Raw genomic sequence first — 18,357 nt, forward strand, 5'->3', positions numbered from 1 at the left:
TATGCTTAAGGAATGTACCCAGAACATCTGTTTCCATGAGCTTTCTCATGCAGCCAGGGATGCATGTAGAAAAGCTTGCTTCTGTGTGTCTAGGCCCTGCCTGGCTCATACATTAGCCTATCTTAAGCATACCATGAAGTAAGGCCATTGGAATCAATAGTACTTAAATCCAAGTAAACATGTTTTAGATAGGGCGATAAGTCTGCATAATGAAAAGTTTGATACATCGCCTTAAGAGATCTTTGCACTTTTACAAATTGGTGAGGGGCTGGAATCACCTCTGTAGCTAAAGATAACCATTTCTATCGAACTCATAACTTAAAATGAAATTAATGAATTCGCCTGTACTTTCCAAATATCAAGGGGGGATTACACTTTTGCCATTTTACTATGGTGTGTTGTGACTGCTATAGACAGACAATGAAAAATAACCCTTATGCACACTGTTATATTTCCAAAAATATATTTACAGTCTATTACAAAGATTACAAATGGAAGTGTCTATGTAATGAGATTATGTTAATTCAAAGATTGGTTGTTTTGTTTCTCTCATTTTTTTTACAGATTTCTTTAACAAAGGGGAAATAAGAAAAAAAAATAGTATAATCAAAGTGATTTTTTTTCTAACCAAACAAATAAATAAAATGACAAATATAACACTGTACAGTGAACTAAAAGTGGAAGATTAGGGCGGGGGGAGGGGTAAATGATCTATTTAAGTTTTCTGTAGCTATCTTTGGTCCTAAATGTGGGAAAACACATTATGTAGCACTGAAAAACATTTTCTTTTTTTTGTGATGCTCTGTAAGTAAAATAGAAAAATATAGTGCATTTTCAATGTATTCAGAGCTCACCGCACAGAAATGTGTGTACAAAACAAGACAGTATAAATAAAATGTACAAGTTTTACAAAGGAACATTTACAGGGTTATACTTTTTTGTGTGGATGCCCACATTATCAAACAAGACTTAATTTATGACTGATCCCTGGGATCTTTCTCTATGAAAACCAACGGGAGCAGCCCAGTTCTCTTTGGAAGTACAGCTATTCACTGCTGGGGTAGCTCGTGATTTTCATGATATTTTTTTTGACAGCATTTTATCACCTGTTTTGTATATATTCCTGCAACACACTGTTATTGCTTATGGTAGTTCTACATTTCATTCAACTCAAGTACGCATATATTAAATTAAAACTGGTTTTTTTTCCTAAAAGAGTTCTCTCATTCAACAGCTACTTTTCAGTCAGAAATCTCAAATGACTGTTTTTGTGTATGTATAGAGCAGCTTGTAAAAAAAAAAAAAAGCTTGAAAATTTTCGAACTGCCACTTGCCTTACACTCAGCGGTTCTAATAGAAAATCCAAAGGCACCATCTGATAGGAACATCTCCTGTGCAAGCCTCAGCTGCTGTTCACCTCTCATTCACTTGTATTAGGGCTTACACTGGAGGAGTGCAATCCAGAGAATGTTAGCTGCACTTGGGCCCCATTGAAATTGCTGGGACTCCATACAGAATGTGGTAACATCTTTTTGAGACTAAGTCCCAATTGAAACCAGTAAAAATTAGTCTCAATTAAATGCTGAGTTCAGTGGGATGTAGGTATGCCTTCTGTTCTCTGGATTGCACCCCCAGATGTTTATTTTTGCAGGAGGGACTACATTCAACTTAATCTCATATTAACCATATGCCAGTTATTTTTCCTAGACCTTCTAATGTGGAATATTGAAAAATTAAAGAAAGAAACAACAGCAATAGACACCAATGTGCTCTGATTAAAAGGCTAGGCAACACTACAGTACTGTACCTGTTTTGTTTTGTTTTGTTTTTGTTTTGACACACCTACTACAATCAATTATTCAGCAAAAGAGGTCTTAACAAGTTTAAAGTTGCAGATGTACAGCTTATATTTAACCCAGGCAACTTCCTAAAGTCATCTTTCAAGCCTTTTCTTTTAAAGTGCCTGGGCATTTTAAGGGAACATTATTGCTAGGTTCTCCATTGTATTCATTTCCTGTTTAAAGAGACCATGTGATTTATCATACAAAATTATTTTCAAAAATATCAGAACTCTTGGCAATGTCTTTTTTTTCCCTTCCTGATTTCCTGCCAATTAGCAAACCACATAAATGTGGTGCGGAATTAACAGACCGAAGTAAACTTCATAAAGCAAACCCTACCCCGCAACTCCATTTCACCCAACCCAGCGGTCAGATCCACATTTCTCAGTTACACCTCTTGTGTCTGTAGAAATTCATACAATCTTTCAAAAGTCCCCAGTGTAATAATGTGTCATATGCTTAGCACTAAGAAGGTCCAAAGATATAAATGTTACATTAAAAGAAGGCTTATATGACAAAGCAACACAACTGATTCCTTTTTTTTCTCTTTTTTTGGGGAAAAAAGTTTGAAATGAAAGGTTTAAGGAAAATATTTTGTTGACTTTAGCAATAATATGATTTTTATCTGACAAATATATTCTTTCTTTTTCAAAATCCCTTATGTACAATTTAAAAAGTCCATTAGATAAAAAGGAGGTTAGAGAGTTCAAGGTGTTCGTAGGTGTTTCAGGTAGTACTTTGTTTATTGTCACTGCTTTCATTGCTGCCATCAGTGGATCCATATTCCCTTTTTAAGTAAGTTTCTGGTGGCACTTAGGAGTTCAAGTCTGTAGGTGCTTCTTGTGGGCCTTCTGTGGTCTGCAGGAAGGACCCAGAAAACCATGTGTCTTCTAGCAGCACTTCTTGTAGATCGAAGGCCGGCACTGTTCTCTCAAGTCTGTCACCTCCCTCGTAAGGGAGAAGCATTTATCACACTTGGATGCCAGTGCCATGCAAATGTAACATTTGTGCTCTCATAGTCTGAATGCTGCTCATGATTTTCTTTTGATGGCCAACCAACGTGATGCCTAAGCTCATAATATCGCTGGTGGAAAGGGAAGAGAAAGGTTCAAGGTTAGGCATTTGACTCTCAGTGTATGAGGACAAAAAAGAAACATTAGCACAATTCACAGAACTGAATGATATTTTGTACATCCGGGATGTCAGTATGCCTAGGTCTGATTTTTCTGGTGGTGGTTTTATGGTTTATATTGGTTTATTTTATGAATTTATATACCACTTAATCATAGAGTATCTAAGCAGTGAGCAATTTCCAATTCTAATAAAAATATATAAAATCAATATAAAATTGTTTGGGATGATGGAAGTTTTTATGCAGGTTGGCTCTGCTACAATATGTTTTTAGGGTTCTTATTGGCTCCTCTTTCGTGCACCTACCTTTCCTTTATTTTTAAACAACGTGTTTTAATAATTAGAGCAATTTGTGTGAACTGATAGTGGTGGTAGGGAAAGGACCTCTAGGGGAAAAAATGTCTCTACTCATTCCAGACTTGTTGAGGAAATGATGATAGCTTGGGCCATGGTGAAAGCTATTGTGGTAACACCTATTTAAAACATCAGCCATCATAATCACATGAAAATCAAATCACTTACTCAATAGTCATCCTGGCTACTGTCTCAAGGTTATTGTAACCTGCAGCTGAAAAGTTATCCTTATATCTTTCCATCTTGATGGCTTGCAACCATTCTCCTACAGAACAAAATGTAGTGAAATCAGGTGTATTCTGGTCCAGAAGAGGACTGATTGGCCTAGATCGGAAGGGAAACAGAAAGTTATTATATTTTAAGAGAAATTACAACACTAGAGAGCATTTATATTGCCTGATAGGAATAGGAACAAATCATATCCAATTGGGTTAAAAGGCACAACAAGCACATAAGGCTTTGTCCACATTGTTCAGTTCCAGAAACAGTCCCCCTTCTTTTTCACTAGTTATCTACTAGGGTTACTGTCATACCTTGGTTGTCGAACGTAATCCATTCCGGAAGACCGTTCAACTTCCAAAACATTCGACAACCAAGGCATGGCTTCCGATTCGTTGCAAGAGCTTCTTGCACTCAAGCAGAAGCTGCGTCGGCTGTTCGGGTTTTCGGCATTTGGGAGCCAAAACGTACGATAACAGAGGCGTTTGGGAACTAAGGTTTGCTTGTATTATTGTCTCTTATTTGAATTAGTGTGCTATGTCTTATACACACAATGGATATTTGACTCTATAAAAATTCACACAAGAGAAAAGCCTCACTCCAAACATTTTGTGATCAAATGAAGATTGGTCAAAGGGAAGAAAAGACAGAGAAATGTGGCAACTATGATCTGACTTCTGGCACTGGGTCTAGCTAAATAGCTTCTCTGAAGGCTGGCTTTGTTTCTTGCTGAGGTTCTTTAGAATGTGATGTCTGGGAAAAGAGACACCAAGAAGCAGGTTTTCTTTTATCCCTGTGATATCAACTCATTTTGGCTGTACAACCTGTGCTGATTCTGATAGCCTTTTTGCATGACCCAAATTGTTATAGGTAAAATTGTAATCCCTGTGTAGCTTGTGCCCACCTGACACCCAGAAAACCTTCCTTCTAGAATGCACACTTATGTGGGAGTAAGCCTCACTGAGCACAGAGAGACTTCCTTCCAAATACAGAAACGTGCAATACAATTTTAAATAATTATAATATGCAAACCAAAGAACAGCTCCATTTACTTCAGTAGAAATATGCTGGAATTTTGAAGATTATACATTGTGGTTTTAAGTGGGTATTTTTGGATTTGACAAAAATTAACATGGAGTAAAATATAGCCAATACAGCATCTAGTGCTTGTGTGTAGTGTATGTACATACACACCCACACACAATATTTTAAAAATATTGTTAAGTATCTCTTAATTTTTTTGTTGAATTTTTGGCCTTGGATCATTTGGTGAAGAATGGGCTCTAAATACAGTAAATGAATAAATACATTTCATATGGCTGAGTCTAGGCCTTTGTAGCTGCTGCATATTTCTATCAAGAGAGCAACAATAAAAGAGTAAAGAGCAGCAGTTAAAACTTCATGTTTTTGTAAATTAGGTAAAGGTAAAGGGACCCCTGACCATTAGGTCCAGTCGTGACCGACTCTGGGGTTGCGGCGCTCATCTCGCTTTATTGGCCGAGGGAGCCGGCGTTTGTCTGCAGACAGCTTCCAGGTCAGCATGACAAAGCCGCTTCTGGCGAACCAGAGCAGCGCACGGAAATGCTGTTTACCTTCCCGCCAGAGCGGTACCTATTTATCTACTTGCACTTCGTGCTTTCGAACTGCTAGGTTGGCAGGAGCAGGGACCGAGCAACGGGAGCTCACTCCGTCGCAGGGATTCGACCCGCCGACCTTCTGATCGGCAAGTCCTAGGCTCAGTGGTTTAACCCACAGCGCCACCTGTGTCCCAAATAATTTTGTAAATTATTTTACAGCAATTTTGTTGGAAGCTGCTTTGTGCTAAAACCTTTTTAGTAAACAAACTGTGGCAAATCAGGGAAATTCAAATCATACAGTGGCCTTTCTGCTTCTTTCAAAACATGGAAGCTGTTCAGGTTCCTCTGTTCAGTTCCTGCTAGTTTTATGACAAGCAACACACAGCACAGTCTAGAGTATCTGCTGGTTTATCTTTGTAAAGGCAGCCTGAACAAGGGATGTTTCTGTACACCCTGCAGCGGATAACAGCAGCTGAACTGAATGAAGAAATACAGCCTAAAAATCTGGCCTACGACTTAGAAACAGCACCAGTCACTTACCTGCTACAGGTTCCCAGAGGGGTTTTCAAGCTGTTTGGGTTCCGAATCATCTTGTCCAGAATGCCCACTATTTGCTCAAACTTTGGCCTTTCCGCACGCTCTTTCTGCCAGCAATCTAGCATCAGCTGGTGAAGGCCTGCTGGGCAGTCCATGGGTGCTGGCAAGCGATAGCCTTCTTCAATTGCTTTTATAACCTAAAAGACAAAACAACGTTGTTTTGAATTTTTTACGGCCCATGAAGAATCAAGCAGCCAAATTAAGCAATCAAAGCTTTATGAAATGTATCTTTCAAACAGAGCCTGTTGTTTTGACACATGCATTCATGTTGCTGTATAATAAACTTGTTTTTATTTTCCATGCTTATTAAACAGATTATTCTGTGGTGTATGCTGAGAACATGGTTGCATTACCTAGTCAAATCAGCAGCAGGAAACAGCAATTAAATTCACCAAGGGTGCAGCTGATAAATTGATACATGGAGATGCTCTTTGAAGGCAACAGCATTTGCCCAAAAGCTCCCCCTCCCTTCATTTCTCCTCCAGGAATACACACAGCATTTAAATGAACAGAGGTTTAGGCATCGGTGCATGCTATGCAAGAAAAGTATCTGGAAATCACTGTACATAAAAGGTACTTTCTAAAAAAGCACTTTCCCTTAATATTCACCCTTACAGTGGGCACAACTGGATCTGAATGCAATGTGACATGTATAAGCATAGCTTGGCTGGGTAATATCTTAATGAATCAGGAGAAGGAAAGTCCATTATTAATAAGAAAATGCGGCATGTTGTGATATGGTGCAGGGCAGTTAATGTCTGTAGGAAGAGTTACACCCACTGCTTGATTTTCTAGCAAAACTCATTTGAGGTTTAAGTAAAAGAGGGAGGGGGAAATAATTATAGGAAACTGCTAAATGCCCCTAGGACAGGATAAGAAACCATGATGGGAAGCAACGAGCTGATTAAAAAAAAAGTTATATAAAGCGTTAAAATATTGTTTCAGGGTGGGGTGGGTATTTCAAATACCGACAGACATAACTGTGTTAGAATTGCTAAGGAAGAGTGCTTGTTCCTCAGGAGTAAGTAGCACAGGCTCTCTCCTTTGCAGCAGTCCACAGAGAAAGCCAACCTTGGGGCTTTCTTCTGGGGTTAACCCTAGGATACAAAGCTGTCATGATAAATAAAAGCTGGTGAGAATTCAAAGCTTTTGTTCAATATATATTATATACGCATGTCGGAATGTGAATTGAAGGAGGATTTTAAAGAATGAAAAGTAAACTCCAAAAATTTTCAAAATCTCCCAGTGCACTGCAGAAAAGTATAACAATGTGTAATGCCATATACACAGGCATCAATGACATATATATGAACAAAGGAAGCCAAAATCAATTGGATGCAGGCTGCAAATATTGTAAATGTTTGAAAACACGGGGTGATTGTCACTTAGCACTCCTATCACTTTTGTGCCAAAGGAAGCATCCACTCACATAAGAGGGGGAAAGAAATTGTATGTGTGTGATTCTCCCTCAGCTGCAGACACCAGCACCTCCCCACCTGCAAAAAAAATTTTTAATAGATTGTGGGTCCTCTAGAAGAGATTGTTTTGGAAGCTGTGGTAGCTGCCAGGGAGAGAAGAAAATAGTCAATATCACCTTCCCTCTTCTGAGTGGAAACCTACAGCTGAATCCAGAGCTCTCATACACTTGCAAAGTTGGAGGGTACTCCACATTCAAACTGAAAGGTCACAAACCACTTTTGTGGTTGCAGCTTTACTTCAAATAATATCCTTAATGTTATCTAACGTGTTCATTCTCAGGCCACAGGCATTTCAATGGCTGTATTTTTGTGTTTTCTTATTCTGTAACTCTATTATGCATGGTAATGGGTGAATGTGGATAAAGCACGCAGAGATACCTGGAGCTCTGATGTTTAGCTTGGGCTAAACATCAAATTTTTCAAATCTGAATTTTTTCAAATCTGAAATTTGCAGAGTTCAGAACTGTGTAAGGTATACATGTGGAAAGTCAGTCTCTCTCTCTCTCTCTCTCTCTGTATGTGCATGTAATTATACAAAATGATGATGCAGTAATTAAGCTCTTCGAACTAAAAATGTGTTTATGATGAAAATTCAACTCAGACACTTATTAATAAAATGTGAGTACTCCACAGAATTTCCAAAGGAATTAGAGATGAGAGAAATACAAATATGACACGCCTTGTCGATCTCTCACAGTAATTGGAACACAATTATTTGACTGATTGCCGTCAATTGATCTAGAAATCCAAAACATGACCATGGCAGAACATATCACCTAGAAAGCAAAAGCAAAGCAATGAAAGAAGAAAGTGCAACAAAATATGCATTAGCAGGCATGATGGCAAATATATTTTCTTGATTGTAGAAAATTCCATGGTGTTGAGAAATGACTAACAGCAAAAGTTAATGGTTCACCTTTTTTAAAAGATAAAAGAAAAAGCTTATACTTCTTTTACACATGAACGCTGAACAAATAAAACCAGAAATTCAATTATTTTTTGTTTAAGACCATTCTGAATGAGAGAAATAAGGTAAGTGATTCTAAGTTTTAAAGTCAAAGCATAATGATGGGGACCGACAAGATGCACTAAAACCACCACAACAACAAATGGTATGAGGTCAATTTTTCACATTATTTGACTTAGTTCCAGCACATACTCTATTTTAAGTAGTGAATATATATTTAAATGAATTTATAGCCATGTAAACTGGATAAGAACACTAGCTATTTCAGTAGAGAAATAGGTTCCAACCCATCTTTGTCTTGCCATACGAAACCAGATTAAATAAATTAGTCCCTCTCATCTGACGTACTCCACTTTACATACTGTACTGGTGAATACAAATGACACAAAATGCAGTTAACATGATTGTGTGAAACCTGATTGTAAAAGTGTAGCTTTAGTCTAAATTAATGAGAATACTACATCCTTTATTTAGGTACCACTTGCCTCGCCTGCTCTGGAGTGTAGGACGTGAACCAATGGCTTCAAGTTACAAGGAAGGAGATTCTGACTAAACATCAGGAAGAACTTTCTCATGGTAAGATCTGCTTGACAGTGGAACCCTTGGAAGGTGGTAGACGCTCCTTCCTTGGGGGTTTTAAACAGAGGTTGGATGGCCATCTGTCATGGATGCTTTAGCTGAGAGTCCTGCATTGCAGGGGGTTGGACTAGATGATTCTTGGGGTCCACAATTCTATTATTCTATGTCACAACAATCCCTTGTGCTTGCTTTTCATTTCTTTTCTGATTTGCTTAGTTTGTAGAGCAGTAGTTCAACACATCCTCATCCCATCCCATCATACCAGGCTTAAAATATTTAAGCTGCATTCTTGAATGCACTTGCCTGGAAGTAAGCCCTATTGAAGTGAATGGGACTTACTTCTGAACAGACATGTGCAAGATTGCACTGAAAACCTCATTTCAGCTGAGCAGGAAATAAATTAAATTAAATAAATTAAATGCTAACTAGAATAAAACTGGTACGTTGTTCTCACTGTCAGACAATTTGCTCTGTTTACCTATTTACAAGTTGAGCCCATACATTAAGCCCAATGCAAAATTTCAGCAAGAAGTATGAAAATACTGATTTTGTCTGTTGCTTTCCCTTCTCCTAACAGTTCTTTCCTTATGTCTTTTTTGAAAGATAGGTAAGCTTTGCCTTTGAGGCATCTTATATTCCTGTCAGACACCTTTTATGTTTGAATCTAGTACAGAAGGAAGGTGTCAAAAAGAATGAAACCCGACTGGGTGTCGAGGGAATGTAAATATTTCTCTCTCCCTGCCCCAAGGACTTGTTTGCCCATATTTTGACAGTCCATGAAATCTCTGACACTGAGACCTGTCAAATATTAACAACTTTGCTCTCTGCCAAACTGACTCATCATTTAGATTTTATATGGTAGATTAGAAAAAAAACGCACCAAAAAAGTACTCTCTGATGTCGATCATTCTTAAAAAAACAACAACAGGGAAATAACATTATTTTCCTCATCATTTATTTACACACACTTATTTCTATGACAAAATGAAACTTCACTTGGTATCTGCAGTTTGATTCCCATATTTTATAAAATAGCAGTAAACTTGAAACCAGAATAGCTAATAGTACTATACTAAGGGAAAGAGCACACATTGCATCAAATATTGGCCTCCCTGTATTGAGAAATTCTCCTTAGTCCTTTGTTTTTCACAGCAGTAGGCCATGTGGTAGGGCTGCACTGCTCCTTTGACTTCTGTTCAGCTGAGTCACTGCAGCATACTGGGATGGAGAGGAAGAGGGATGCAGCAGTGGCGAGGTTGGCATGGTGGAAATGCCCTGGGAGGAGCACCATATTAGCATCACCAGCACATTTGTGCTATGCCAACCCTACCTTGGCACAAGCATTCTACTTGTCCCCCTCTCCTTCCCCTGCCTGCTGTTTCAGGGGACGGGGCAGTGTCTCTTTACCCTGCAGAGCAGATTTAGAGATTTAGTATGATGCTTAAGCAGCCCTAACTTCACCTCCATCTCTTTGGACATGGAGATGCCAGCAGTGGTGCAGACAAACTTCACAGAGCCAGCCCACACAGAGGAATATGCCCATTCGTCTGTCCAGTCTTGGGACATACAAACAGCTGTGCTTGCCGTGTTCTCTTCAAAGGGAGGTGTCTTGCTTGTTGAATCAATGTCACAGCTTGTGGTCAGCCATGCATTTAACCTCTCATGTACCTGAGGATTTCAGCAAGAGTTCTATCTTGTCTCTCATACCTTTTAACATTTATATGAAGGCACTGGGAGAAGTCATCAAGGGAACAGGGAGAATCTCTTTAGATGTTGGACCAGTACTGGGGGTGTTGAGCTGTATAAGGGCTTATAAACTGAGACTGAATTCCTACTAGCTGGAGGCAGGAATAGTGGGCAGCACCAGGGTCTAGGAGTCAGGGAGATGGCCTGTTCTGAATGGAGTTGCATTCCTGCCAAAAGAACAGCTTGGGGATGCTCCCGGAGGTAGCATTCTCACTAGAAGCTCAGATGACAATTGTAAGTAAGTTTGTAACTTAGGCCAAACTGTACCGTCTATTGATTTGAAGAAATATTTTGTGTCCAAATAAAGAACTAATTTATATATAGCTCTGTTCCACATCCATGCACCTTTGTGCTCAAAATTAAAGCCTGGTAAAGCCAAGTCTCCTCCCCGCTTGCTTGTGAAAATGGCTACCCTGTTCAAGGAATAATCCTCTTCAAAAGGGTTAGTCACAGGGAACTTCCGCACACAAGAATCTGCTCTACAATGCTCTTGTAAGGGGTAGATTGGGTGCCATGTAAACAAGCCCTCAATCTGCACCTGTGTAAACAAGCCTGAGGCCAAGCTCAAGGGTGTGGAGATGACTACATGTTTTCATTTTTCCTGTTTTGTAAGGGAAAAAAGTGACAGCCTAAGTCCTACCTAGAAGGAGGATGCATATAGTGTTATGAAAAGGGTTTGTTTTCTCATTGTAGGATTATATTATTTTCATTGAAGACAACATGGAATAAAGGTTCAGTTGTAAAATGTTGAGAAGAAATCAGCTATTATGGATGAATAGTTATTCATTACTCCCTCTCTCTAAGTTTTAGAAGAGGATGATTAATGGGGTAGTGTTTTGGGGGTTTTGTAATGGTGTTATTGAAAGTTACAGAATTTGTGGGCTTTAACAAAAACCCCAAAACTGTCTAGGATCCAAAGTGCCCTTGCATGTCCTTGCCAACTTCCTTTCAGAGGTCTTCAAACACCAAGAGTGACAGGCAACAATGGCTGGAAAAGCCTGAAGATCATAACTGATCCTTATCCCAGCTTTTGGCTCAGTCCTTTACACACTTACCTGTGAACTCAATGGGTCTTACTTCAGAGTAGACGTGCAGGATTGTGCTATTTGCCTACAAGTTATGTGCTATGTAGTCTCTTTCTGTGTATGCTGCTTGCTATGCCCTATTAATGAACTATAAAATAATGAAACAGCTAGCACCAGTATTTATGATAAAATAATATAGATGTAGCTAAAAAGATAATTAAAACAATATGTGGAATTCAGCATCACGTTAATGCAATTGTTCTGTCAGCGCAAGCATTTCTATTTGCTGGACAGAATAATTGCCCCTTCCTCACACACACTCCGGAGTGGATTTGGAGGAGGAAGTGGTCAAACTCCAGTGCACCCTTGAGCTGGCTTCCCACTAGCTGGCTAGTGCTAATAAATTTATACCTTTCCAAAATAAGTTTCTATTTCCCTTTTATAATATAAATATTAGTCAAGTCTTTGGGTATGTTGCTAGAGAGAAAACCCTAATCCATATATCATTTGCAAATTCTATTATCCAGCACTGTGCATTATAAGAAACAGAACATGCATTTTTGGAACTTACATCTTGATTTGACATATCCCAGTATGGCCTCTCTCCATAAGACATGACTTCCCACATTACTATTCCATAACTCCATACGTCACTTGCTGATGTAAACTTGCGGTACTGTATGGCCTCAGGAGCTGTCCATCTTACTGGTATTTTCCCACCCTATGGATAAAGAAAGTTTCTGAAACAAACTTACAGTAACAGCATCTATTTATGAAAGCATTAGCTGACAGGCAGCTTGTTAGATCTTCTTGCAATCACAAAAGAAAATTAAAACTAAGGAAGTAAATTATGCCTGTGCTTCTTTAAATCTTGCATCATCTCACAGATTATAGCCATTCCTCCCTCCTACAGAGTCAACCTATACGATATACAGAGCAGCTACTACTGGGCTGCACAACTTCAGATCATTGCAAGGATGACATAGTTAAATATAACTAGATATAAATGTTTATTATACATGGAAAACTAGAATACCAGGAAGAAACTTTTTCTTATTCTTGACATCTTCCTGATACACTAGTTTGTAATGTACTGAGAACCTCCACAATTAAATATGCACTTTCTCCTTCTTAACATGTTGGTTTTCCATCATTCAGGGAGCTCAAGAGAATATACAAACATCCATTAGAGGACTGGGCTGGGAGAGCGGTGTGCAGATGCCATAATCCAGCATTTGGCAGAGGACAGCAGCAATCATTGCACCTGTGGGCTGATGACATTAATACGCACCTTCCTTGAGCACTGGTGAAAGCTCCACAGGTACTGTATTTTAGGGTAGGGGAACCTGTGGCACTCCAGATGTTCTTCAGCTCCAACTGCCATCATGCCAGAATGGTCAGTGTTGATGGAAATTATTGTGGAGGACACCTGACTTACCACACCTGTTGTATTGTAATGAGCTTGCTAATGAGCATGAATTTTCACTCCCTCCTTTTTTTACTGGCACCTTTACTCTGAGACAGTTTAGGATTATTAACAGGAAATATTTCAAGTCAATTGTCCCAAATTGCATAGTTAGAGCTGCTGTTAGCATGTGCTCAGGGGCGTAGGAAGATCGGTGGCCGGGTGTCATCCCTGAGGGGGTGTGTATGACAAATTCCCTTCTGGGCAGATTGCTACACCACCCCCCTGGATGTCAATTGCCCCCAATGGGTGCTGATCACTCCCCCTGGGTGGCTCCCCCTGCTCCCCAGGTGCCTGAGTGGCTAGGTCCACCGCTGCATGTGCTAACATGTTTACTTGATTAGTTAAACCCATTGGTGAGAAGCCTCTGGCCCATGGACTAAATGTTGCCTTTAAGGCCTCTCCATCCAACACACAGCCTCCTCTCTTCACCCTGCCCCATAGCATTTAAGCTTTTAAAAAGCTTGCATTTCTGCCAGCAAGGGAGGGGTGGTTAGGTGCTAGGAGTAACCCTCCCTTTGTGCTGCAATACCTGCAGCAATTATACTTAAATATGAAACACTTTCACTGGTACCAATGCAAGCTTTTAAAAGCAGAAATGCTATGCAGCATGGAATCTTTTTTTTTGGGGGGGGGAGAGGTTTGCATCTGTGGAGGGAAGCCTAACTCCCACCTCCCCATGAGCTGCAACACATGTGAAAGTCACCCCAAAGCAGCACTTAGGCTTTCATTTGTGCCAATAGGAGCATGTTTTAAACTCTTAAGTGCTGCATGGGGAGGGCAGGGGGAATCAGAAGCAGGACAGAAGAGACGGTTTAGTGGATGGGTGGAGGATGTGAATGCTTTGGCCTTGTCCTCTGTTATTACTGACAGCTGGCCACTGGAATTTTTTTCATGAGGGAATGTAGCCCTCATGAAAAAGCTTTCCCACGCCTGGCATTAACAGTTGACTCTGCCCTTGTTCCTAACAGGTACATTTTGGTCTGTCTTGGTAATGAGCATTGGTGTGGACGGTGGCAGAATAGTCTCCCAACTGCAACCTGTTATCCGTAGCTCCCACCAATATTCCATGCTGCCACTTTTCAGCACTGGTCTCACATGAAAGAGAACTTTCAATGTGTGTGGATTGGAAAATGTATACTGGTAGAACAGGTGTGTATCAAAGGAGGGTGGCCACCTGCTGAACTCAAGAGAAAGCTATTTTTCAAGGAGTTTGAGATTAATGGGATTCTTGATCTTTTGAAATTAGTGAGATGGGATTCACATTTTATTTTAGTTGTGCCATCTTTACCACGTGCTCCTGGCTTGCCCCCTCAATCCCAGTCTCTGCCCCCCATTTCTACTGAGGTTTGCATGGAGTTCTATTGCATTATTACTCTTAATATTAACTCTCACAGTTAATAAAATTGCTATGATTGGCTGGCAATTCCTTTGTTAAGAGACCCTGCTTGTTACTAGCCCAGGATACTGGAATGATGATGTTTCGTCAATGGGAGCTAATGTCTGGCAAATAAAGACTTTTATACTGGAAAGCAATCAGATCTTGGAGGAGTCAGATACCTACTTCTCTAAAGAAGTTTGTGTGTGAGAAACAAAAACAGGAGGTAAGAAGGAAGAACAGAGAATTGGATAAGGGCACCCCTGAAGATCTGATGTGGGATAGTGGTGCTACCGTCTTGTAAGAATGTGCATGCCACCTGCCTCGACCTGTGCTCTACACTTGTTTTTGGAAATAAGACAAATAATGCAAAAATGTCACAGGTCACCAGTGTTTTTTCATCTAAAGGTCACTTCACTTGTGGGGCACAGCCCTTGGAAATTCTCACCACTCAAGGGAGTAGGGAATGGGCAACAATAGGCTTGAGCGAACTGTGCTCTTTTTCGTTTAATGTGCAACTCACTGTTGTAGTGTAGACAGCTTCTGGGTCATCTTCTATAACTCTGGAGAGGCCAAAGTCTGACACTTTGCAAACAAGATTGCTGTTGACCAGAATGTTGCGTGCTGCTAAGTCCCTGTGCACGTATCCCATATCAGCCAAGTATCTCATTCCAGCAGCAATTCCTCTCAACATCCCCACCAGCTGAATTACTGTAAATTGCCCATCATGTTTCTGAAGTAAAAGAAAGAAGCAGAGAAATGTGTCTTAGAGCAGCTGAGAGGGAAGGATAAAAACATTGTTAAAATCCTGGTGCTTTAAGGCCAGGCCTCCCACAGCCCCGTGTCTGCAAATTCCACATGTAATATGTCATTAGTGCCTCCATCTCATGCATGACTTGCCTCCCACAGCCCACATGTAAGACATGAAGTGTCGCTCTGGGCTTCACATGTGCAGTCCGTCAACCCCCACCTCCCACCCTAGCAGCAGATCAATCATAAGAGAAACCCTATTAGTATATGAATATATATGTGTAAATCCTGATTTTCATTAAACCTTTTCCAAAGGGTAGAGGAATGGGTTACTCCATGAGAGCTATGAATATACTGGTCCTTAGCTTTATGTAAAAATGTATTTTGAGGGCAAGAGTATATATTACATGACATTTATGTTGGCATCCATGCTCCTAAAGTGTGAACTACATCATAGGAAAGTAGCTGTTGCGAGTATGGGAAGAAACATTATGATACCAATCATGGGCGTAGCCAAGATTTTTGTTAGGGGTGGCAGAACTGATGTGATTGGTCAGTTAGTTAAGTACCGTATTTTTCGCTCTATAAGACACACTTTTTCCCCTCCAAAAATTAAGGGGAAGTGTGTGTGCGTCTTATGGAGCGAATGCAGGCTCCTTGGCTTCAGCAATAGCAACGCGAAGCCTCCGAAGCGCAGAGGGAGTGCTCCCTCCTGAAGCCTGGAGAGGCGCTGCACAACTTTCCCTCTCTGCGCAGTGCCCCTTCAGCGAAGCGGGAGGAGAAATGGAAGGGGCTCCATTTCTCCTGCCGCTTCACTGAAGGGGTACTGAGCAGAGGGGGGGAGAATTTTTTTTCTTGTTCTCCCCCTCTAAAACAAGGTATGTCCTATGGTCGGGTGCGTCCTATAGAGCGAAAAATATGGTATTCCCTCTAGGGGAGGGCAGCTGCCCCCCCCCCCGCCTATGCCCATGATTACCAATATTATACTTTGGGATCCATGCAGCATATTTAGCTTAATGATGCTAACAGTTATATGTACTTTCCTTTTTGGACTTCGTAGTGTTTAGCAAGTTGTCTACCATAAATGGTAAACAGTCACAAAAAGTTGTAAAATCTCTCTTGGGACTTGGGGGAGGAAATGCTTCCTTCGTTTCTGAATTACTGCTGCACTTAATTTAAGGACTCTTTCTTTTCTACAATGTTGAAAAGATACAAATATGATTTTGAAGCTTGTGTTCCCACAATATGGCTTCAGGTCCCTTTCGATGATGGTAATCAAAACCACAATATCTGTCTCACATTGGATCACTTAGATGGCCAAAAATGTTTTCGTTTGATCCCGTCTGGTCTTCTAATTTCTAATCTGATTTTTCAGAGACCATTCAGAGATCTCTTAATGTTTGGCATGTTCTCATTTTACACTGAAAATGTTTTATTATGCTAAATTGGTAGCATATATATTTTATTTTTGAAGTGCTATGTATGTTTCCCTCTAGCATTCACTCACCCTGAGAAATGCATCCAGAGCTCCATTCTCCATGTATTCTATTACAATCATGACTGGTTTCCCTAAAAAAGAAAGAAGAAAGGGGGGCACATTTTGTTTAAAGGAATCATAATCTGAGCAGAGTGGTTCCCTCCACTCCTGATAAAACATATGTTGTTCCTTTGAAGGGCTGAATAGTTGAGGCATGAGTGCTCCTGAAGCTTCCAAAACTGTTACTGAGATCTAAAAGGCCCTTAAATGTCTGTGTGCAGAATATGGTCATGATTCGCAAAAGTTAAACCGTACAAATCAAAATGTCAGTGCGTTCTCCTGACTCCCGCTGTGTGAAGAGAATTCTGGGGAATGGCACTTCAGATAATACGAAAGGACATAAGAAACCTTATCTTCCTACATGGTATTTGAGGCTAAATGGGACTAGGAAAAATAAATATTCCATAGTTCTTCATCTTTTCATCATCCACTGATCTTATTTCTCTTTCTCTCTAATGTTGTTGCATTCCCTTAGTTAGTTACACATCAGAAGAAAATCTGTTAATCTATGCAGCACATCTCTGTCTTTTGAATTACTGACTATGAAAACTTTGTAACAATGTATTGCCTTTTAGTATGTTGTCTAAAGGTCAGATCTGGTAGTTAATTACCTCTGGTAACCACCCCTTCTAAATGAACAACATTGGGGTGATCAAACTGTCCCATGATGCTCGCCTCACAAAGAAAATCCCTTCTTTGCTTTTCAGTGAAGCCTACTTTTAAGGTTTTAATGGCCACGGCAACATCTCTCTTGCCTGGAAGCTTTAGGCGCCCACTGCATACTTCTCCAAACTCTCCTGAAATGGAAAACATATTGTCTGTTAGGAAATCACTGATACAGGACCAGAATTACTTATGTCCAATGCATTTAGATGTCAACTGAACACTCCCACTTAATGTTATGCTAGATTTGAATCAAATCAACAAGGGCATAACCCAACCAAGGTTAAATGCCTCCAAGCTGCAGTAATTTCAATGGAAAATATTTAAGCACATGGTTGAAATCAAAGAAATATAAAAGAGCTTTGGCAAGATCAGGCCCTAAATGAGCAAATTTTAGCCTATTCTATAGCAACGTGAGGAAGCTATAAAAGCGAAGGACTGTGATGGCACAGTCAGTAGTATAGTACAGACAATAGTATAGCACACAATGGTTGTGCACAACAGGAGTATCATAAACATGTTGGCAGGGAACAAAAGATTATAGTGCCCTCATCAAAATCAACCACTCACAGAACTGAGAACCTTTACTCCTCAGTTGAGTGTACCACATTAGCAGAGAAACATGCTAAAAACTTTGATGTTGCCTGTCTGTCTGTCACACTGATACTTCATATGTTTACTTGATATAAACTGTGCATATATTTTTCTGCTTCATCGTCAGGCTGTTGCAACAGTCATTTCCCTCGCAGTCTTTGCTAAGTATGACCCATGAATTGAAATATAAATAAGGCAACTACACTTAACACTTCACCACCAAAAGGACTGACATTTCCATATTTGCCTTTCAGTTTGTCAGCAGAGTTCTGAGTTTGTAGTCACAAAATCAATCAGAAAATTAATTTTCCTTTTAAAAAATCAAATTGAATCAGAATTCCACAAGAGCAGGAAAGTAAGATTGTTGTTTTGTGCTGTCTCAAGTTTATTTAACCACAGACCCTTATCTATTATCTCAGTCAAGTTCTAAGCCAGTGAGCACTTGCTGTGAATTAA

The 18,357-nt window shown here is 40.0% G+C and overlaps 1 protein-coding gene across 3 annotated transcripts in view; it reads right to left on the reverse strand.

Moving 5' to 3' along the window:
- Positions 1–446: 446 nt before the first annotated feature.
- The window catches only part of EPHA7 (EPH receptor A7), a 158,874-nt gene continuing 140,963 nt past the window's right edge, over positions 447–18,357 (reverse strand). For all 3 annotated transcript variants that reach the window (XM_080997531.1, XM_080997533.1, XM_080997532.1), the window contains exons 11-17: positions 17,256–17,441; positions 16,615–16,676; positions 14,881–15,090; positions 12,086–12,235; positions 5,663–5,856; positions 3,495–3,650; positions 447–2,925 (exon numbers count right to left, since the gene is read on the reverse strand). In XM_080997531.1, the coding sequence (XP_080853657.1) occupies positions 2,811–2,925; positions 3,495–3,650; positions 5,663–5,856; positions 12,086–12,235; positions 14,881–15,090; positions 16,615–16,676; positions 17,256–17,441 (1,073 nt within the window). In that variant the 3' untranslated portion in view covers positions 447–2,810. The remainder of the gene's footprint in view (positions 2,926–3,494; positions 3,651–5,662; positions 5,857–12,085; positions 12,236–14,880; positions 15,091–16,614; positions 16,677–17,255; positions 17,442–18,357) is intronic.

Source organism: Podarcis pityusensis, assembly GCF_964106645.2.
Source record: "Podarcis pityusensis genome assembly, chromosome: 3".
Classification (NCBI taxonomy): Eukaryota; Metazoa; Chordata; class Lepidosauria; order Squamata; family Lacertidae; genus Podarcis; species Podarcis pityusensis.